This window comes from Heterocephalus glaber, unplaced genomic scaffold, assembly GCF_053883595.1.
Source record: "Heterocephalus glaber isolate CG9 unplaced genomic scaffold, H.glaber_assembly_v1.0 deba00001733, whole genome shotgun sequence".
In the NCBI taxonomy this organism is placed as follows: Eukaryota; Metazoa; Chordata; class Mammalia; order Rodentia; family Bathyergidae; genus Heterocephalus; species Heterocephalus glaber.
Genome location: NW_028258444.1, coordinates 12,443,907 through 12,466,790, shown reverse-complemented (window position 1 = coordinate 12,466,790; position 22,884 = coordinate 12,443,907). Strand labels below are relative to the sequence as shown.

Genomic DNA, 22,884 nt, shown 5'->3' with positions numbered 1-22,884 from the left:
GATCTTCAAATTTACAGCCTCCAGAATTGTGAGGACTGTATATTGTTTATCAGTCACCCAATTTATGATATTTTGCTGTAGCAGCCTGAGCAGACTAAGACAACCAGTAACTGGAGGCAGTGCCTCAGGCAAGTGACTGAACCTGAATCTCAATGTCTTCAGCCATGGTACTTTCTTTATGGAGCTGTTAGGAAAAAATGAAGGTAGGCAAGCTCCACAGTAAAGGACAGAGTTTATTGGGGTTAAAATCTGAGAAGGGTCATTTGGCACTAGACCAGACTGGTATCAACTCTTAGGCTAAAGGGGTTTTATAGAGTTGTAAGACGACATAGCAGCTCTCTTGAGTTGGGGTTGCACTGTAACCTTTGACCACCTGGGTGTTGTACCTACCTGTGTTCATATGCTAGGGCTCATCATCTTAACAAGGACCGTAAATCTTGGTCACCTGGTAGAGGTGGCAGTTCTGCTTCTCTCATTCTTCACTTTAACAAAGGGCCCATAAATCTTGAGGCTTGAACTTTTAGTCCTGATCTGACTAAGATGACAATGGTCTAATTCCTTCAGCCACTGTCAAGAATAAAAGCACAGGAAGTGTTCTGTGACATTTTACAAATAATACAAAAATTTTGTTGTACAAACATGAAAAATGAAGCCTGATGAGACTAAAAGTTGGCTAAATTTATAATTTATATAACAGCTTCCCCAAACTTCTGTCCAATGAAACATAATCATGACTCACCAAATCAGCAAATATTTGGATCCTTAATAAGTTTGAACTATAGTATGTACTGTAGGGAAAAAATCAACATAACACAATCTCAAGTTATTGTTTTTTTGGGAGATAATGTGTATAATATAAGAATATAAATGTCACTTCAAAGCAATGTAGTACAAAAGTTTATAATTGTATGGTGATTTGGTAGACATTAGGAATATTTAAGTCAGAAGAGAGTTCTCAATTGGGATACAACCTATTATAACATGACCTATTTGTCATAGTTTCTAAAGACTTGAGGTACTTTATGCAGCAGAGAAATCTATTTGTATAGTCATTTAGAAGTTCTAGGCAAGACAATGTTAAAAATACTTGTTGCAATTATTGTCTATATGATGGATAATATTTAAGAGATGAGAAAATATGTGATGGTTCTAAGGTAATATTTTTATATAATTTGATATGTATTAGCTATATTCAGATGATCTTGGCTCCTTTGTAGTGCTCTGTGACCTGTGGATCTGGAGTTCAGCAAAGAGATGTGTACTGCAGACTGAGAGGCATTGGTCGGGTGGCTGAAGAAATGTGCAATCGGTCCACCCAACCTTATTTTCAGAGGCAATGTTGGCGTCAGGACTGTGTGAAGTACCAGTGGATGGCGGGAGGGTGGCTTGATGTAAGTACTAAAAAGTGAATTTTCAAAGACACTGCATAGAAGAATGAGTTGTTCATTTTGTCATTGCTTTTCTAGTGTTCAACATCATGTAAGAAAAAAGAGACTCATCGGCTAGTGGCATGCATTGATGCACAAAACACAGAAGTGAATGAGAGCTTCTGTGATCCTTCAACCAGACCTCTTTCTGTGAAAAAGTGCAGGAACCTGCCCTGCAAGTATATAGTGGTAACAGGAGACTCAGCACAGGTAAGACAAAACAAGGAAGCAGAGAAATGTTGCTATATAAAATGGGGTCTAAAATCTGAGCCGTTTGAAACTGGGCCTAAAATGTGACAATGGGAGCAGATAAAGGGTATATAAAAGACATATACATCAATCTAAGGAATGAAATCACTGTCAGTTGGGCAGTGGAAATAGAGTACAGTACTAATATAACATGCTGTTAAACTCTAATGGAAGTCTAAAGTATCCATTGTTACCAACTGTGAAACCAGCCACCAAAGAACAATCCTGCAAACTGGCTCTGAATAGTTGCTCAGTTTTGGAAAACAGGTTTTTTGTTGTATAACTGATGGGCAATCAATTGCACATATTTAACGTGTATGGTTTAAGTTCTGACATATGTATGCCTTATTTAAAACCAGTGCTATGTTCAAAATGAAGAGCATCTTCCATTACTCCAGAAAGTTTCCTTGTGCTACTTCATAATCTCTTTGCCCTCTCCCTTTCCCACAAGTAACCTCAACTGTTCTTTATATTAGAGATCTGTCACTAGAATAGTTTACATTTTATAGGATTTTATAAAAATGGAATCACATAATGTATGCTTTTTTTGTCTGATGTAACATGTTTTTCAGGATTGAATGAAGTTATAGTATGTATCAATGGTTTATTCTTTGTTATTGTTGATTAATATTCCACTGTGTGAATACCTTCAAGTTTACTAATCTTTTCTTCTCTGTGCCTGATCCACCTTAAATCCAAATCCAGTCTGTTTTTCACCTCTGACATAATCTTTATTTTTAGGAGTTTGATTTCAGATTCCTTTATATCATCCATGCCTCTACTTTGTTTTTTAAAATTATGAAATAGTTATTAAAACATTTCTTAAAAACATTTTTAGTATCTTTCTGTGCTGTTTCTAACATCTGTGTTTACATGTGTTTACAATTTAGGGAAATTTAGTGTAAGTTTATGCAACCATCACCATGATCTAATTTCAGAACATTTTATCACACCCAGAAGAAAGCTCATACACATTACTGGTCATGGCTCACTCTCCCACTTTCCCATGGCTCAGACAACCCTAACTCCTTCTGTCTCTGTAGATCTTCCTATTCTGAACATTTTGTATAAATGGAGTTATATAACATACGTAGCTGGCTTCTTTCATTTATTATATTTTTAAGGTTCATCTATGTAGCATACATGAGCACTTCATTTCTTTTTAGGTTGAATAGTCTTTCATTTTGCGGATAGACTACATATTGTTCATTCTTAAGTGAGCTGATGGACCTTTGCCAATGGCTATTATGAATCCTAAATTTCTTGTTGAAAATGAATTGAGAAAAATATATTGAATTATTTCTGAATGTACACTTCTATTCCCTTAATATGTGTGTGTGTCTTATTATGGCATTACCACATAATCTTATTTCATTTCTGTACTTTCATAGTAAGTTTTGGAATCAGAAAGTATATATGAATCGACCGTGTTCTTTCTTCTCAAGATTGTTTGGCAATTATGAGTCTCTTACATTTCTATGTGAATTTCAAAACCAGTTTGCCAAATTCTGTGAAAGAACTAGCTGGACTTCTGTTAGAGATTACACTGAATCTTGGTCAGTTTGGAGAACATTGCGATCTTAACAATATGGTTTTCCAATCCATGAACTTGGCATCTCTTTCCTTTCACTTAGGTCTTATTTCTTTCCAAAATGTTTTATAGTTTTCAATGTACAAGTCTTTAACTTCTTAACTTTATTCCTAAATATTGTACTTTATTATATTTATTCTTGTTTAAATAGAATTGTTCTCTTAATTTTATTTTCTGGTTATCCATTGCTAATATATAGGAATAGAATTGATTTTTTTTTTTTGGTACCGGGGATTGAACTCGGGTCCTTGCTCTTGCGGGGCAGGTGGCAGCAACACTGAAATAAATCCCCAGCTAGAATTGATTTTTTATATATGAAACATGTGTAATGGATCTAATTTTGTGTATGTAATATTTGGGGTTTTCTACATACAACATTATATCACTTGTGAATAGATACACAGTACTTTCTCGGTTCACGAATGCTTCTATTTGTGAAGAATTCAGTTCAGTTTGGCAAAATTTTGCTTCCATTCACAAACTCCACATCAAGTGACAAACACGATCACAACCATTTTCCCAGCACAAACACGAATGCAGCTTCCCCAGAATCCTGGAATGAGTTAAGATCATGAACTGAGGTACCACTGTAATTTTATTTCTTTTATAAATCTGGATACCTATTCTTTTTCTTGCCTAATTTCCTTGGACCCTAAAACAACACTGAACAGAAGCAGATGAAAGACATCCTGGGCACATCCCTACTCTTTGTAAAAAAAAAAAAAAAAAAAAAAAAAGCCTTCTGATTTCACAATTAAGTTTGTTAACTATAGATTTTTTCATAGATTCACTTTATCAGATTGAGGAAATATCCTTCTATCTAGTTTACTGAGTGTTTTAATCATAAAAATCTGTTAGCTTTTGTCAAATATTTTCTGCATCTATTGAAATGACTGTGAGGTTTTTGTCCATTATTCTATTAGTATAAAACTGACGGATCACCATGTATCAAAACATCCTTGCATTCCTGGGATAAATCTACTTGATCAAGGTGCATAAAACTTTTTATGTGTGGCTCAAGTTTTGTTAGTGTTTTGTTGAGGATCTTTGTGTGTACATTCGTTAGTGGTATTTGTCTGTAGTTTTCCTGTGATATCTTGTCAGGTTTTGGGAAATACTGGCTTCGTAGGACAAATTTGGAAGTCTTTCCTTTCTTCTATCTTTTGTTGAAATTTGGGAAGGTTGGTGTAATTCTTCTTTATATACACCGGGCCCTTATTTGTGTGAAGTTTTAAAAATTACAAATTATCCTCTCTACTTGTGACAAGTCTATTCAAATTTTCCCAAAATTGTTGATGTTCCCATTCGCTATTGTTTGTTTAGTGACTTTTGTGAGCTAAAGTTTATTTTTTTGTGTGACATGTGGTCACTAATGTCTCTGCTAACCTAATTTAGTTGTCAGATGATTAGACAGTAATTTCCTTAAATACTTGGAGGCAAGTTTTAAGAGGTTATGCATGTTTTCATACATGTGTGTGCATCTTCAATACTCAGCCAGGCAATTGACAACTGTTTCTTAACTTTAACTTCCTGCTGCAAGGTCAGTCAGAGGTGAAAGAATAGGCTCTCCTCAGGTATTTCCTAAGCATGTGGACAGCCCTGAACATCTTGTAACCCTATATATATCTATGGCCTTCGACATTCCTACTGATATATTGGAGATCTTAAAAGCCCCTTGGACATCTAATTCTCCAACTTTGTTTAAAAAGCTTTTTTGGCTAGACTGTTGTTGCACCATTATCTACCACCTCTGAAAGTTGCAAAGTTAAACAGTGGCTTCAGTTATGTTGAACAAATGTCTTCACAGCTTTAGCACTGAAAAATCAAGTCAAATAAAGACAACCTTACAACTGTTGCCTTCCATAAAATCACTGAACAGTTGACATAGTGATGGTTCTTTGGGAACGGCTTTGAAGAATGCCTAAGTCTTTTCTGCCCAGGTCAGTGGCTGCCACATTGCTGGTTTTCACCCTTCACTGCAGGACTATTAATTGTTTAGGCTACTACAGAACTGGAAAGGAGATATTGAAAATGTGGTAATTTAAGATACACAAAGCTCGCTCTTCTTACCAAAGTTCAGCTGTGTTTCTTGAATACATGCCTCCTGGTACTCAATCTTTGATTAATCTCCAAAGTTCTAAAAAGTTGGTAAAATAAATTCTGCCAGTTTCCTCACTGCTGTATGGAGAAGAGAATATTTAGATGTCCTTACTTTGCAATTTTCCTTGATGTCATCCCTCTAGTATGTTTTGATTCATGAGTTTTTCTCTTTGTTATGGGTCTGATTTTTCTGCTTTTTTGCATGCTAGTTAATTTTTAATTTTATGTCAAACATCATAAATTTAACCTTATTGTTTCCTGGGTATACTATATTCCTATACATATATTTGAGCTTTATTATGGGGTGTAGTTATTTTGTCTGGAAGCAGTTGATCTTCTCTTGCTTTGCTCATATGATTTGTTAGGCGAGGGCGGCTCAGTGGTTAATCTAGGGTTGAATATCCCCTTCTACTGTGGTGAGACCTTTTAGAGCTCTCTACCTATTGTCCATGTGATAAAGTTTCAGTCTGGTTGGAGAGTATTGGTGTTAAACTTGGCCCCGTGTGACTGCCAGGTAGCGTAAAGTAACTTCTAAGCCTTTTGGTTGGTTCATTCTCTGGTTTTGGTTGGTGTTCTAATATGTATATGTGTGCACTGGTTCTAACACTACTTTCTCCTTTCCTTGTACCCTGACCTTTCAAAGCAACAGACTGGAATAACTTTAGAGTCATTTTGTTTGTTTCCCATCTTGCAGGTATCACTACGTTTTATTGCTTCATGTTGAGTACCTTAAAAGTCACTGTTTAATAAGTTTTATCCAGGTGTGTGGTTGCTGCAGTTTAGAAGGCAGATCTGTTCCTTTGTACTTTATTTTTGCCAGAAGCATGTCTATTTTCCTGTTTTCAGTCTGGGACTTTAGTCCTGTATCTACTTACCTATTTAAACAAATGGCATTAGACTATACTACATGTATTAAGAGAAATGTATCATAACTTATACATCGTTAGTAATAAGTTAAGACTAATAAATGTCCTTAATATTAGGTAAGAACTTCCAATATGTTTCATTTCTCCAAAACTATGCTTATTGGTAAATAGTTTCATTCAATTAAGATATTTTTAGTGGTGTAATGGAAAAAAAGATAAAAGCATAAAACAAAATAAAATGATGAAAACCATGGATTCTGCAGATAGAAGACCTCACCTAAATCTGGGTTCTGTTTATTGGTAAAATGCTGGGGAAATTGCCTAATGTCTTCAAATCTTTGTTAACTCATTTGTCTATGAGGCTAATTAAATGAGATTGTTGTGGAGATGGCACAGCAATATATACATTAAGCAGCTAACAAATAATAGAGGCCTTGGTTAAATTCCTTCTTCTTATCTCCTTGTAATTATGTATTTTTCAGTGTGCAGGTAATTGTGGATTTAGTTATGGACAAAGGATTACATATTGCATTGGGATCCAGTCTACTAAGAAATATAAGCCCCATCAACTTTGGCCCATAGTCTATCGAGAATGCCCTGTGCTACCTCCCTTTCAGGTTTACAAATGCAGTATTAAAAGCTGTTTGCATGTGACCACTTGGAAAGTTGGCAAATGGAGCGAGGTCAGTGTATAATAAGGAATTTAAAATGTTTTTAAAAAGACTTTCCAGGGTGAAATGATTGGAAATCTGCATGACTAACTAGATCCTAAGAGATCCTGTTGGATCCTTCATGAATCTTGTTGTCTAAAAACTAATTTATCAGCTATCTGTATATATCCTTTATCTCTTTCTTATGCTCGTTATAACTTGCTTATACACTTATGAATTATTTCTGCTCCTTACAAAATCATGAAATCAGTGGCTTGTACTTTACTGGTACTTAAGAAATATTTATTGGTTAATAAAGAAGTAAATAAATCTCAAACATGAGTAATGAGTATTTTTTGAACTACATTATACACCAAAACTAATTGCTGAAAAGAATAAATAAATATCAAACATATGAGTAATGAGTATTTTTTGAACTATATTTTACTCCTAACTTAATTGCTGGAAAGAATAAATATTACTTTGCAAAGTTAGCCTGTAACTGATAGAGGAAAAACTCTTAGTAGTCTTAATAACCATTATTAATTAATGCTTTTTAGGAATTTACAATGTACTATTGATATAACTACAAAAATAAATAAAAAGAAGCTAGTAAGTGAGACATAATAGAATCAGGCTTGTGCCTAAGTAACTTTTTCCTTCTGTGCAGTCTCTTGTGTATTTTTGTATCTTGAGTCATTCTAACCATTACTGATTCTCAGTTTTGACCGTGAGAGAACCTACTTTGAAAAGAGGAAGCATTTACTAGACTTACTACCTGTTAAATATTTTATCTTCAAATTTTACTCTCTCTACAGTGCTCAGTGACTTGTGGAGTTGGGATAATGGAGAGAAGAGTAGAATGCTTGGATGAGAATGATTGGCCCAGTGACTTGTGTTTAAAGCGCTTAAAACCTGATGCTCAAAAGAAGTGTTACATCTATGACTGTAAGTAACAGAATTCAAACTTTATCTAGTATCTAAGAGTTCCAAAGAAGTTTTAGTTTGGGCCAGGGATTTAGCTCAGTGGTTTTGCCGCCTGCTGCGCAAGTGCAAGGACCCAAGTTCGATCCATGGTACCAATAAAAAAAAAAAATATTACTTAATAAGAAGTTTTGGTTAAAATGTGAAAAAAACATACAGAGCAGTCATTTAATTTACAACATGAGGTATTAGATCTTCAGAGTGTACCAATGTTTATGAGTAAGTTCATGCTGTGTTTGTAACTTCTTCAGTGTTGATAAGGTGTGTTAACTTGTCCTTGAAGGTAAATCATTTACCACCTGCAAAGATATCCAAGTTAAAAACAATATTACCGAGGATGGTGACTATTATCTGAACATCAAAGGAAGAATAATAAAGGTATTATGAAAGCAGTTCCTGGTTGATATTAACATTGGTCATTGTCATTGGAAAAAGTTGTCTACATGTTTGTATGTTTTGTTTAGATACATTGTGTGGGCATGCACTTGGAGAACCCCAAGGAATATTTATCACTGGTCAAAGGTGAAGAAGACAACTTTTCTGAAGTATATGGATTAAGGTATTAGCTGTGTTTTGTCCTATTGGTGTATTTTTAGAGCTCTTAAAAGTGAAACTGCTTAGAACCCTGTCAACAGATAAATGGATAGAGAAAATGTGGTATTCATACAAGTGGAATATTATTCCATCATACAGAAGGATTAAATCATGTCATTTATAGGAAAATATATGGAACTAGAGGTCATCTTGTTAAGTGAAATAAGCCAGATTCAGAAAGTTAAATTCCATATGTTTTCTCTTATATGAGAAACATAATTAATTCATGAATGAAAGGAGAGATTACAGGAAAGTAGAAGGTGACTTTTAGCAATGGGGAAGGAGATCACAGAGAGAGGAAAGAAAGGGCCAAGAGGAGTCATGGAATAGAAAAAGATCAAGATATAATAAATGCATGTACGAACTTACCAAAATGAGCCTTAGCCCTATGTATTACCAAAATGGACTAATAAAAAGAAGTTCCAGTCTTCATTGTAGCACTTGAATAGTGCACATTTTTGACAAGTAATTTAGAAGCAGGTGGAAATATTAGGACATAAGCCATCTGTTGTCCATGGCTGTTCAATAATAAGGACCTGGGCAATAACCTGTGCCCATGCAGAGATAGACTAAAAATGTGGGTAAGTGATAGAACAAAAGAGGATGACAAATTTAAGACCCATGTGTATTTTCATAGAGATCAGATTAATTTCAGTAAGAAAAACTAACAACGTTACATTTGAATTATTTTTCTATAAATTGACCTTGAATTTCCCATTGAGAAATTTGTTTGTTAAACTCAAGTGTATCTTACTTTTTTTTTTTAAAGTGGGTATCGAACTCAAAGGCCTCACACAGAGCTACAGCCCCAACCCTTTTTTAATTTCTTATTTTGAGACTGGGTCTACCTGACTCAGTAAGTTGCTTAGTCTGGGCTTGAGCTTGCAATCCTCCTGTTTCAGCCTCTCAAAATGCTAAGATAACAGGCATGCACCACCATGCCCAGATTACTACTTTGTCACTTAACTTGTTGATAATATGATATTGAAGAGTAGGAGTGCATGATTTTTACTTTCTCATTTCTGAAACTTACCATTCATCCACATTAAGGTCTAACCGTTATATTTCATACTAAAAATATTCCAATGTTGTTACAGACTACAAAATCCATATGAATGTCCTTTTAACGGAAGTAGGAGGAAAGATTGCAAATGTAAAAATGACTACCTAGCAGCTGGATACACTGTTTTCAGCAAAATAAGAATTGATCTCACTTCCATGCAAATTAAAAGTAAGTATGAAATCTTTATTTTTAAAACAAAAAAACTCCATATGATATTAAAAATAGCATGTGATTGCCAAGGAACATAATCAATATTCAATAGCTTATTTACAGTTAATTTGCCTGCCATTTAAATTTTATTTATCAAAAAAGTTTTATTTATCCCTACTGCCAATCACTGGGCTGGGGCCCTGAGTGTACAGTATCAAATACAGACACGTTTATCTGGTCTCCCTTTTCTTCTTCAAACTTGTATAGTAAAAAACAAATCTTGATGCAATTAAACCTTTCACCAATTCCACACCTATGCCATGAAACTGTATGTGACAAATAGCACATAGCCCTTCTGACCGATATCACTTTATTTTTATTTATTATCTTTTTTGAGATGGGGCGGTCTCACTATGTTGCCCAGGCTGATCTTGAACTCCTGGGCTCACGTGGTCCTCCTGCCCTCAGACTACAGCACTTTAGGCAAGCATAACCATATGTGACTCTGATTGGTGTCATATTAAAGCCACAACTACGGAGCTCTCCTCAGACCCTTGATGCTACCAAGAAGTAATCCTGTTGCATTTCTCTAGTGCATCCCCCCCTTCCACTTTCCTCATTCCAAATTCAACTTCTCCTCTAGTTTTAAATTTCTAAAATCTTAACATCTCCACTCTATTCCTTGCTGATGATCTTCCTTCCTATTTCACTGAGAAAATAAGAACAACCCAGAGGAAATTTCCACAAGTTCCAACCACCACATCTACCAACCCACTGGAATTTTTACCTGCATACTTTGACTCTTCTCTTATTTGCTGTAGTTGGGTTATTCATGTTCTCATCTAAAGCAAACTCCTCTGCTTATACAAGGTTCATTCCTTGTATCTACTCCAAAACATCAATTCAATACATTTTCATCTTTCTCCTGCATCATTAAATCCTCCTCTTTGCTGAGTCATTTATATACTGAATAGAAAATATGCTCTTTTTTCTTTTTATAATTAAAAGCAAACTCTTTCAACTCTCCTCCCTTACAGCCACTGTCCAATTTCTTTGTGATTTTTTATAGTAAAATTTCTCAAAGGATTTATTACTCCTGCTCTCTAATTTCTCTTTCCCCATCTTGTCCTGAACTCATTCAAATTGGTTTCTTCATGTTACTTCCAGGAAACAGGCTTTATCAAAGTTGTAAGTAACCTCCACATCTCTAAATCCAATAATAAATACTTGGCTTTCATCTTACCTGGTAAAGTAGCAGTATTTGGCTTCCAGGACACCGCACCATCATTGTTGTGTACCTTTCTTGGCTACTCTTTCTCTGATCTTTCTGACTTTTTCTCAGCTTGGGTAACCACTCTTCATCTTCCACAGGATTTAATGTTGGATGCTGCATGTGGTGCTGCATTCCTATAGGTAAAACCTATCAATATCTTTAATTTCTCCCTGTCTCCCACAAACTAAGTCCATCATCATCAAATTACTTCAAGTGAATTTTTAACATGCATACTACAATGGGCTGAATTGTGCCTCTCCAAAATTTATATATTGAATCCTTAACACCCGATATGATGGTACTTGGAGATGGGAATTTGGGATTTATTTAGATTTTAGGGTCACAAGGATAGGTCCCTCAAAATGAGATAAATGCCCTTTAGGGCATGTAGAAGAAGAGATACCAGAGCTCCTTCACTACCATATAAAGACAAGCAGGATTTGCAAGTCAGTGAAATAATCTTCACCAGAATCCAACCATTCTGACTGTTTGATCTTAGACTTCCAGCCTTCAGAACTGTGTGAAATAAATGTCTGTTGGTTAAGCTATCCAGTCTGTGGAATTTTGTTATGGCAGCCTAAAGTGTTTCCAATATACGACAAATCTCATACTAGCTCACTTGCTAACACTTGGTCCAAGTCTGCCTAACAGTTGATATTCCTGCAGAGTATTGCACCACTCTCTCTGCTTCTGATCTAGATTCTCTTCTCAACAGATAAGGCAGAGTGATCTCATGAATTATATGATGTGTCATGTCTTGTAGATTATTTCATTTGATCTTTTAATCCTGAGCTCTGCTCAAAACTTTTCAGACATTTCTCATCTAACTCAATGAAACCAAGAATTATTTCACTGATCAACAAAACTCAACATGATCTCCTCACTGCCTTCTTCCTACTCTCCTTGCACACTGTGCTCCAAACACACTGGGTCTTTGCTGTTCCTTGAGCACGAGGCCTTTGCCTTTACTGTTCCATCTTCCTGGAACACTCATCCCACCATTCTCTATGTGGTTTACTCATTCATCTTTGAGGGCCTTTGCTGAAATTCACCTACTTAATAAGTTAAATTCCCTTTCTTCAAAATTCACTTCCCTGCTGTATTTTTTAATCATAGCAATTGTCACCTCTAACATACTCCAACAGCTACTTTATTGTTTCTCATTCTCTGATAGGATTCAGCCTGTTTTTCATCACTGTTGTGCTCCAAGTATTTACGAGTGTCCAACATAAGATAAGTGGAAAGTCACTATTTTTTGAATTAGAAGTCTTTACTTTCCTCAAGAAGCTTTAGGGACAGCTATTTAGAACAATTTTGAGGACAAATTCAAGTTAACCAAAAAGTGTGGGAAGGTAGTTTCAGGTAGAGAGAAAAGCATGAATAAAGTCATGGAAGGGAGAACCATCTTCGTGATTTCAGAAGATAAAAGTCATCTAGTTCATGTAAGCATGACTTGAGTGGAGGCTGAGGGACAGTAGCTTATTAGAGAAGTTCCTTTGGAGCAGGTCATGAAGAGAAATGTATACTAGTGACAGTGATCCTCCTTATGGTATTCGTGAAAAAAAGAAACCAAATGTTATTATTCAGGAAGACAGTGATACGGGGATCATTTTAGGGTACTAGGTCAGGAACAAAAGCTATTTCAAAAAAAAATATTAAAGAGGTAACTCTAGAGAATTTTCTGATGGAAGGAATGTGGAAAATAATGACGTGGACTTTTTAGAAAGATTTCCAAAATAACCAAATGGCTGGTTGTATATAGATCAGTGAGACTGGAAATAAAGTGGGGGAGATAAATTTGAAGAAGCAGTTTATTCTTTTAGCTTGCACATATTAAGTTAGAGATACTTGTGGGTCATCCAATAGTGATGCCTTATAGGAGTGTGATATTTGTGCTGGAACTCATCAGAGATAAACAGAGTGGATATATACTCAGGAGTCTTCATTGTATAACTGGTTTATGAAAGTGATGCTGTTGGCTGGTCATTATGCTTTTGGAGGAGATAGCAAATCATACTTTGAAAGCTGTGTCTCTGCTCTGATCTAGCCTAACTTGCAAGTGCAGTGCACATGAATTGTAGTATTTGTCAATTTCCATGTCATGCATATTCACACTATGGCCAATTATAAGCCATCAACACCACTTGATTATACATGAATTTAGGGAGAGATGCACAAAATTAGCTTTCACTGTGTGGCACTCTTTTATTCTGGCACATCATGGGTACCTCCTAGTTTTGCTAACTGTCCACGGAATAAGGTAGATATTTGCAGAAATGCTACCTTTGGGGATTGCCTCCAGAGAACTGGTGGCATCATGGGGAATGACATGATCTTTCAATTTCTCACAAAGTAAAATGATTTGAAACAACAACTCAGTGGAAGTGAGAACCACTGTCTGAATAATTTGGTTAGGATATTATTTAAGTGATTCAGGCATGAATAAATGACTGGAACAGCTGAATTTTAGGATCCTTTCCAACCTGTTTTTGAAACAATGATTATAGTTTTGATAGTTTATGTAGACTCTCCATTGCTATTACCAGTCCAGAAATTTTGGTAGCAAAATAAAAAATAAGATGAAAAGAATAAAAATAATAATATATTTTAATAACATAAGATATCAAAGAAAGTGGTACATGTTTTTGCTTGGTGTTTTTGGATTGCCCAAATCAATTGTTATATATGCAATATAAGTACTCATATATTGCTTTGGTATAATTTATCTACCTTTAAATAATTTTTTTCTTCTGTATTTTTGCTTCCAACCCCATTTCTTTTATTTTAGGTATGTGCTGTAAGATATAATAAAGCATTTATTTAGTTTTAAATCTTCTGTTTCAATTACAGATGTACTTGTCATTTTTGAAGGCAATTTATGAGATGAATATTTTTATATTAAAGAAAATTTATTCATTGGCAGACTATTCTATCTTATGGACTATAATTATGAAAACCTTTTTTCTTATACTTTTGAGCTAATTATACAAATATATTTAAGACAATAACAAGAAAACTGCATATCTGACATTATTGTCCCAATGCTATAAAATATAACTTTTTTATTTTCTAGCTACAGATCTTCTTTTTTCCCAGACACTAGTTGGAAAAGCAGTTCCATTTGCCACAGCTGGAGATTGCTATAGCGCTTCCAGATGCCCACAGGTATTTCATATTTATTTGATTATTTTTCTTTTTCTTTGAAAAAAAGATAATGTTTATCTTCATTCACTTTCTTGATCAGATTATTGCAAAAAACAGAATTATATATAATTTCCTATATATATAAAGATATATATAAGAAAGTATATATATATATATATATATCTTCCTATATATGTACTTTATTTCAAAGATTATAGATAAACATTAGAGGAAAAATATCTTTGCCAATACTAGGTTTATTTGAAAGATATTAATAAGAACTTTAGATTTTTCAGATCCTGTTTCTCCTTCTGTAATATATTTTTAATTTTTCCACTTAGTTCATGGAAATGAATGGGTATTCATTAAATAGTAAAGGAACAGATCATAAACATGTGACTTTCATACACTGTACAAGCATCAGTTACATCAGCCATCTGGGTCTGTGTCATTCTGCTGTAGTTTAGATGAGTGTCCCCCAAAGGTCCATGGGGAAAGGCTTTGGTATGCAGGGTGGAATATCAGAGGTGCTGTGAACCCTTAGGAGGCAGGGCTGGCCTAGTGGGAGTTCCTTAGGGTATGGGGGTACATCCTAGAAGAAGACTGTGGGGCTCAGCTCTTGCTGCTTCCTGGCCTGTGGTGTCAGCATGCCTCCATGATGCCTTCACCAGAGGCCTGAGCATATGGGACTTCTTATCTTGGTTTTGAACCTCCAAAGCTATGGGCTAAAATATTCCTTTTCTCCCTAAAAAGTTAATTGACTCAGGTGTTTCATTATAGTAATATGAAACTGACTAATACAAATTCCAAAAGTTATATTTTATTACCTATGAAATGTACAGACAGTACATTTCTATGCTTTTGTTCTTGTTTTCATCCTTTATTTCTGGAGTCCTCCTCACATAACCTGGATGTCATTTACGTGGTAGAGTGTGGTTTCTAGGAGAAAATTTACTCTCTCATTTTATAAAAGGTACTTTATATAGTTTATACAAACAATATTTTTATAATAAGGTGGGAAATTGTAAGCCAGGTGACTATACCAGTTTTCAGTAGATTCATAGATAACTGGATCGAATCTACCACCTGTGGTAGTAACTAATATGTTGATTTCATTTTGAAGAGAAATACCTGTTGGTTTCCACAACCCCCTCTTCTTGGAATTTTCCATTCACAGTTTCACCATCTGACACAAAACTTATGTTTTTCTTATGATTAGAGGATATTTTCTATATTAGAGAAGACTTAAAATGATCAAGAGACATTGAAATTACAGGATGAAACAAATAAGAAAGATTTAACTGGAATAAATGTGCACATTTTAACTTAGGTTCAGAAATTCAAATAGAACCTGGCAATTTTGTGTGAAAGACCCCTGGGTGTTTTATTTCACCACCAAGATTTCCATGGGACTCAGAGGAGAGAATGATTTATTATTGGCCAGGTAAAATTATAAAGTACCGAAACACTATACAATATTAGGCCTTAAAATTTATTTATAACTGACATTGGAATATCATTCACTTTTAAATTTCTGCCTGTAAAAGGTAATTTTAATCTAGTTAGGAGTAGGAAGAGATTATTAAGGATAAAAAGGAGAATTTAAAGAAAACAAAGAAAGTAGTCTGAAAACAAATGAGAGGTTAAAATAAATATCTTTAAATATTTAAAAAGCAAGAATGAAAGAAGAGTGAGGCCATGTATGCTACTTTAGAAAAAATGAACAGGGCAAGAGACTCTTACTCAATGTGAAGAATTGTCCAATAAAGGGAATTCGAAATCTGGAGCCCAAACAAATCATCAATATTTGTCTATATTTTTACAGATTGATCTTGAAAGATATTGTTCTATCATTTTCTTCTCTTATGATGCCTTCCTTTGAGTATTAGGGAAAAATTTACCTCATAGAATGTACAGTGGACCCTTAACTTATGAACTCAATTCATTCGTGAGGGCTGGTTGTAACTCAAGCTGCTTGCACGTCAAGACTATTTTTCCCATAAGAAATAATGAAAATATCCATAATACATTCTGAACTTCCCAAAGAAGCCCTTAACCAATCTTTTCAGAATAAAAAGTGTTGTGTAATGTGCATAATTTACCAGAAACACCAATAATTTTCCTAGTGTATTCACCAAAAAGTTGTAAAATGTGCCTAGTTTACCAGAAACAACAATTTCATACTATACTCACCATTCAAGTTGAAATCTTTGGCTTGCAAGTTAGGGAGGATGAAATGGAAGGTAGTTATTACTTGGAAGGAGAGTCCTCTTCTGTAAGTACATCAGGAATCTGGCTCTCTGGTGTCCTTTCTCTCCTTGGGAGGGTCTGTAACCCACTAGGACCTGCTTCTGGCTCCCTAGGTTTCAATCTTTTCAGAACTAAAAACTGGTCTAAGGTTGTCTGTTTCTGTCTTTTCTTTAACACTGTCCTGTAGATATTGTCATTAAGCAAGTGAATGCAACAATTAGCTTTTTCTCTGTCTCGGTAGGTCTTCTCTACAAATGTTTGTAGCTCTGTCCATTTTTTCTGGATTTCTTTTATTTCAGAAGAACTTTGCTGCAGTGAATGTTGATACTCCCCTTCCCCTTCCCCATTCTCTGTTGCTCAGCCAGAAGTTGCTGAAGTTCCTCTGTAGATAGTTTCTCTGAGTGTTCCTCCACCAGTTCCTCAACATCACCACTGTCTACCTGCAAGCCTATGGACAATGTCATCAACCACAGGGTCAATTGAAGGCTCAGGCTCCTCTACACAGCCTTCAAAGTCTCTCTCTCTCCTGTGTAATTTTAGGCCACACTTTCTTCCAGGAAGATCTCAGTATCCTTAGAGACATTGGCCCAGGATTTCTCAATTAACCCCACACAAGAAAGGATGTTGTATGTTCCTTCCAGAACTCTTTAAGGGTTAAATCTGTATCTGAGATCATGTGGAAGATCATGAGAATTCTTCAGCTAATTCTTCTTCCAAATCTTGTGGGTGAGAAGTGTTGTCCATGATGAGGAGAGCCTTAAAAGTCCTCTACATATTTCTTAACAGTAGGACAGAGAACCTCCTTGATCCACTCAAGAAAAAGCACTCTTGTTACCTAGGCTTTTGCATTACATCTCCACATGAGCCCTAGCCTATTCTTCATGACTATGTTTCCTGAACACTCTAGGGGTCTCAGTGTGATAAACCAAGATAGGCTTTATCTTGAGATCACTACTTGCATTGGCACATAGCAATAAGCTTAGCCTATTCTTTATAGGCTTGTGGCCCGGCATTTTCTTCCCTTCCTGGGTAATGTATGTTGTCCTGGGCATTTTATTCCAGAAAAGGCCAGTTTCATCACAGTTAAAAACTTGATGAGCATAAAAGCCATTTCTCTGTGGTGCATGTAATATTTAGCAGCCCTTTTATCAGCACTGGCTGCTTCACCATGCCTAGTTATGCTATGAACAGCAGCTCTCACTTAAAAACTGTGAAAACACCCCATACTGGCACAAAATGTTTCATGATTATCACTCATTGATGTATTATTTTTTATGAGATCTTCATTTATAGTCCTAGCTTTTTCACAAATTATAGACTCAGATAGGCTATAATCTGACATCTGACTTTCATTTATGCATACTGATAATAGCCTTTCTACCTCATCTAACACTGTTGATTGTGACTTAATAATTTCAGTAACACTTTTAGCAATGCTAGCTTCCTTATACAAGTCTTTTCTCTGTAAGATTGTTGAGATGGTGGATTTCAACATGCTGTACTTAATAGTGAGATTTGTCACACAAATGTCACTCTCATATTTCTCCACATTTCCTTCTTTTTGATTGTGATTTCTTTCTTTACCTTCCTTTTCTTCCTTAGCTTCTTTTCTAGCTTTTTTGTGACCATTTTGATAGCAGTTATTGTAGCAATTGTATAAAGCACTGACCAAAATCTCATCCACAAACACATGAATCTGGGCTTAGACTGATGCTTAAATACACTTACATACACTTTTCTGGCATCATGTGTCTTTGTTTACAACCACACAAGCAGCTAGCATTCAGGTTGTAACTCAAGATATTGGTCATAAGTTAAAAACTAAAATTCTGGTCATAACCCAAATTGCTTATGTGAGGCCAGTCGTAACTTGAGGGTCCACTGTACTGGGAAGTTGTTTCCCTTGCTACTTTTTTTAGAAGAGTTTATGAAGAATTTATTCTTTAATCTTTAGTAGAATTCATGAGTACAATAATTTGATCCTGTTCTTTTCTTTCTTAAATTTGATTTAATTACTATTTCAACTTCTATTTATTATAGTTCTATTCAGATTTTCTAGTTCTCCTCCTCTCTCCTCTCCCCTTTCTCCTGTTTTCTCTCCAACCTCCTTCTTTCTGCCTTCTCTGCCTCCCCTCAAAGGTTTATCAGGTTAGTTCTTTAAAACAAAATCTTTGGGATTTGTTCATTTTGCTCCACTGTTTTCTAGTTTTTAGTTCATGGATTTTCACTCTGCTCTTTTTCATTTCTTTCCTTCTGCTTCCTTTAGGTTTAATTGGCTGTTCTTTTTTGAGTATCTTAAGGTGGAAGTTAGATTTTTGATTTGAAACATTTTTCTTTTTAAATATATGCATTGATAGCAATAAATTTAATTTTAAACACTTGTTTTGCTGCATCTCGGCAGTTTGGGTATATTGTTTGTTTATTTTCATTCATACTAAAGTATTTTCTATTATGATTTGTGATGTCTTTTTTGAATCATTGGTTACTTAAGAGTCTGGTGTTTAATTTCCAATATTGTGAATTTCCTTCTGTTCTTTATTTTTGCTTTCATTCCACTATAGTTGGAAAAAATATTCTGTATTATTTCAATCTTTTTACATTTATAAAGCTTGTTTTATGATGTAGCATATGGTTTATCTTCAAGACTGTTCCATGTGTGCTTGGAAAGAATGTGTATTCTGTTGTGGATGAAGTGTTTTATATGCTACAGGCTCTTTTGATTTACAGTGTTCACTTCTACTCCTTCTTTGTTGATCTTCTGTTTCATTGTCCTGTCCACTAGAGCCATAACTATGATTGTTGAATTGTTCAATTTTTATTCAATCTTCTTTCATTTTAAATTAAATTCTTTCATTGGTACATTGTAGGTATACAACACAATTACATTTCTCATTGAATAGTACCTTTATATAATGCATCTTGTTTCTTATTTTTTCCCCATTCCTAGCCCTTCCTTCATGCCCTCCACCCTTCCTTATTTACAAAGACTTTATTTCCAAAGAATGGATGCTATCATGAAATCAACCAATAACAAATGCTGGTGGGGCTGTGGGGAAAGAGGAACACTGCTCCACTGCTGGTGGGAGTGTAGACTGGTGCAAGCACTGTGGAAATCAGTATGGAGATACCTCAAAGAACTAGGACTGGAAGTCCCATTTGACTGCACTATTCCACTGATGGAGATCTTCCCCAAAGAATTAAAACTATCATACCACAGTGATATATGTGCACCCATGTTCATAGCAGCACAGTTTGTAATAGCTGAAACTTGGAAACAGCCCAAATGCCCATCAACTGGAGACTGGATAAAGAAAATGTGGTTTTTTTTATAAAATGGTGTACTGCCCAGCCATAAAAAATGAGAAATTAGAGACATTTATAGCTAAGTGGATGCACACTGAGGTGATACTCTTAAGTGAAATAAATAGGACACACATGAATAAATACCAAATAGTTTCTCTGGTGTGAGAAGCTGAAAGTGTAAATAAGGACTAAATGTATAATAGGTAATTTGAAATAAGAAGAAAAGGGACAAAGGGGAAGGAAGTGGGAGGGCTAGGGGAAAGGACAGAAGAAAATGGGATTAATATGAGAAAATGGAAAAATAGGAACAAAATCTTTGTAAATAGGGAAGAATGGAGGGGTTGAAGGGAGGGCTGGGCAAGGGTGAAAAATAAGAACCAAGAGAGATTATGTAAAGGTGCAAATTTCCAATGATGAATGTCATTATATTGTATACCTAAAATGTACCGATGATTAGAATGAATAATCGATAATGTAAAATAGGAAGAAAAGGTCCAAATGTGTAAGGGTAGTGGGAGGGGCAGGGGAAAGGAAAGAAGGGAAAGGAAAAATGATGAAAAGTCAAAAAAATGGAAATAAAGTCTTTGTAAATAGGGAAAGGTGGAGGGCGTGAAGGAAGGGCTAGGAATGGGGAAAAAAGAAGAACCAAGATGCATTAGGTAAAGGTACAATTCCCAATGAGAAATGTAATTGTGTTGTATACCTACAATGTACCAATAAAAGAATTTAATACAAAAAAAATTTAGATCTTTAATCCATTTTGATTTCAGTTTAGTGCATGGAGAGAGATACAGGTCTAGTTTTAATCTTTGGAATGTTGAAGCCCAATATTTCCAGCATCATTTATTAAAGAGGCTATGTATCTTTCCTCCAGTGAGGGTGTTTGGCTCCTACTGATTTTTGTGTGTTGACCTTGTATCCAGCTACTTGACTGAATTTGGTTATTAAGTCTAGAAGACTTTTGGTGGAGTTCTTGGGGTCTTCTCTATAGAGTATCATGTCATCTGCAAATAATGACAATTTGACTTCTTCATTACCTATCTTTATTGCTTTTATTTCTTTCTCTTGTCTAATTGCCGTGGCTAATGTTTCCAGAACTATATTGAACAACAGTGGTGATTGTGGACATCCTTGTCTTGTTCCTGATTTTAGTGTGAAGGATTTCAGTTTTTGACCATTTAGTATGATATTGGCTGTTGGTTTTTCATAGATGACTTCTATCAGTTTGAGGTAGAGACCATCTATTCCAATTTTTTGTAGGGTCTTTATCATAAATGCATGTTGGATTTTGTCAAATGCTTTTTCTGCATCTATGGAGATAATCATATGGTTTTTGTCCTTGGCTCTCTTGATATAGTGTATTACATCGATTGATTTTTGTATATTGAACCATCCCTGCATCCCTGGGATGAATCCCACTTGATCAGGGTGTATGATCTTCTTGATGATTTTCTGTATTCTGTTTGCCATTATCTTATTAAGGATTTTTGCATCTATATTCATTAGTGAGATTGGCCTATAGTTCTCTTTTTCAGTTGGGTCTTTCTCTGCTTTGGGGATCAAGGTGATGCTTGCTTCCAGGAATGAATTTGGGAGTATTGCTTCCCTTTCAATTTCACTGAAGAGTTTAAAGAGTAGTGGCAGCAGTTCCTCTCTAAATGTCTTGTAGAATTCAGCAGTGAAGCCATCAGGGCCTGGGCATTTCTTAGTTGATAAGTTTTTAATTACATTTTCAATTTCATTGGTTGATATAGGGTTGTTCAGAATTTTTAGGTCTTCTTCGTTCAACTTTGCTAATTCATATGTATCTAGGAATCTGTCCATTTCTTCTGTCTTGTCCATCTTATTGGCGTATAGGTTCTGGAAGTAGGTATTGATGATCCTCTGGATTTCTGCTGGGTCTGTTGTAATTTCACCCTTTTCATTCCTAATTGCATGGATTTGGGCCTTTTCTCTCCTTTTTCTGTCAAGGTTGGCTAAGGGTTTGTCAATTTTGTTGATTCTTTCAAAGAACGAACTCTTGGCTTCATTGATTTTTTTGTATCATTCTCTTAGTCTCCATTGCATTGATTTCTTCTCCGATCTTTATAATTTCCTCCCTTGTATGAGCTCTGGGGTTGTCCTGTTCTTTTTCTGGAAGCTTGAGGTTCACCATCAGGTTGTTTAATTGGGCTCGTTCTGTTTTCCTAATACGCGTATTCACTGCTATGAATTTCCCTCGTAAGACTGCTTTCATTGTGTCCCATAGATTCCGATATGTTGTATTGTCATTGTTATTTAATTGAAGGAACTGTGTGATATCTTCTTTAATTTCCTCTGTGACCCATTGGTTATTCAGGAGTGTGTTGTTCAATTTCCACGTGTTTATGAAATTTTTCCAGTTTCTTTTGCTATGGATCTCCAATTTCATTGCACTATGGTCTGATAATATACAGGGGATAACTTCAATTCCTTTGCACTTACTTAAACATGTTCTGTATGTGAGTATGTGGTCTATTTTTGAGACTCACCCATGTGCGGCTATCAGTCTTGTTTCATGTACTTTGTTTTGTTTCACTGACTTTGGGGTTTTATTGTACATGATTATTTGTTTATAATTATTATAATTTCCTAGTAAACTGATCTTTTTGTCATTGTAAAGTGTGCCACTTGGTTGGTAGTAATAATTTTTTTTTCAAAGTTGAATGTATCTGCTTTTAAACTCTATCTCCTATGACCACTCCAGCTCTCTTAGAGTTTCTGTTATGTGTTTTCAATATGAAGGATTGAATTGTACTGAGCCACAGATTATGATGATAATGATAATGATGATGATGATGATGATGATGATGATGATGATGATTATTTTGACTCAGGGTGTTGCTGAATTTCCCTGGTCAGGCTCAAAGCCAATCATTATAAACAAAATATTAATAAGCATGGAATAAATAAAGATATTTGCATGATCACTCAATAAAATGGCCATTTCTATTATTTTCTAACTCCTTTTCTTTAATTTCTACATAACCTTATTTTCCTCTAAAATGTCTTGAGAACATTTGTAGCTGTAACATATGTAATTCCATCTTATAGTTGGTAAGATAGACATTCTCTGTTAATAATCTGTCTAGGAATCTTAAGAAAGTCATAAGCTGAACCAACAATAAAATGGTCCTCTTTCCATGAGGATGAGATACTTGCCTTACCTTCACATCATTTTTGAGGCATTTCTGGAATGCATAGCCCTTTTCCAAAATTAGA

The 22,884-nt window shown here is 35.2% G+C and overlaps 1 protein-coding gene across 7 annotated transcripts in view; it reads left to right on the top strand.

Annotated features, from left to right (window-relative positions):
- Adamts20 (ADAM metallopeptidase with thrombospondin type 1 motif 20) overlaps nt 1-22,884 on the top strand; it is a 205,625-nt gene that overhangs the window by 150,756 nt on the left and 31,985 nt on the right. For 5 of the 7 annotated variants that reach the window (XM_021243106.2, XM_021243105.2, XM_087200196.1 and 2 more), the window contains 8 exons: nt 1,218-1,391; nt 1,467-1,637; nt 6,716-6,916; nt 7,702-7,831; nt 8,151-8,245; nt 8,332-8,426; nt 9,559-9,692; nt 14,021-14,112. In XM_021243106.2, coding sequence (XP_021098765.1) covers nt 1,218-1,391; nt 1,467-1,637; nt 6,716-6,916; nt 7,702-7,831; nt 8,151-8,245; nt 8,332-8,426; nt 9,559-9,692; nt 14,021-14,112 — 1,092 coding nt within the window. Of the gene's footprint in view, nt 1-1,217; nt 1,392-1,466; nt 1,638-6,715; nt 6,917-7,701; nt 7,832-8,150; nt 8,246-8,331; nt 8,427-9,558; nt 9,693-12,121; nt 13,614-14,020; nt 14,113-22,884 lie in introns of those variants that run through there. The other 2 variants (XM_021243108.2, XR_002388903.2) reach the window with 2 other exon arrangements.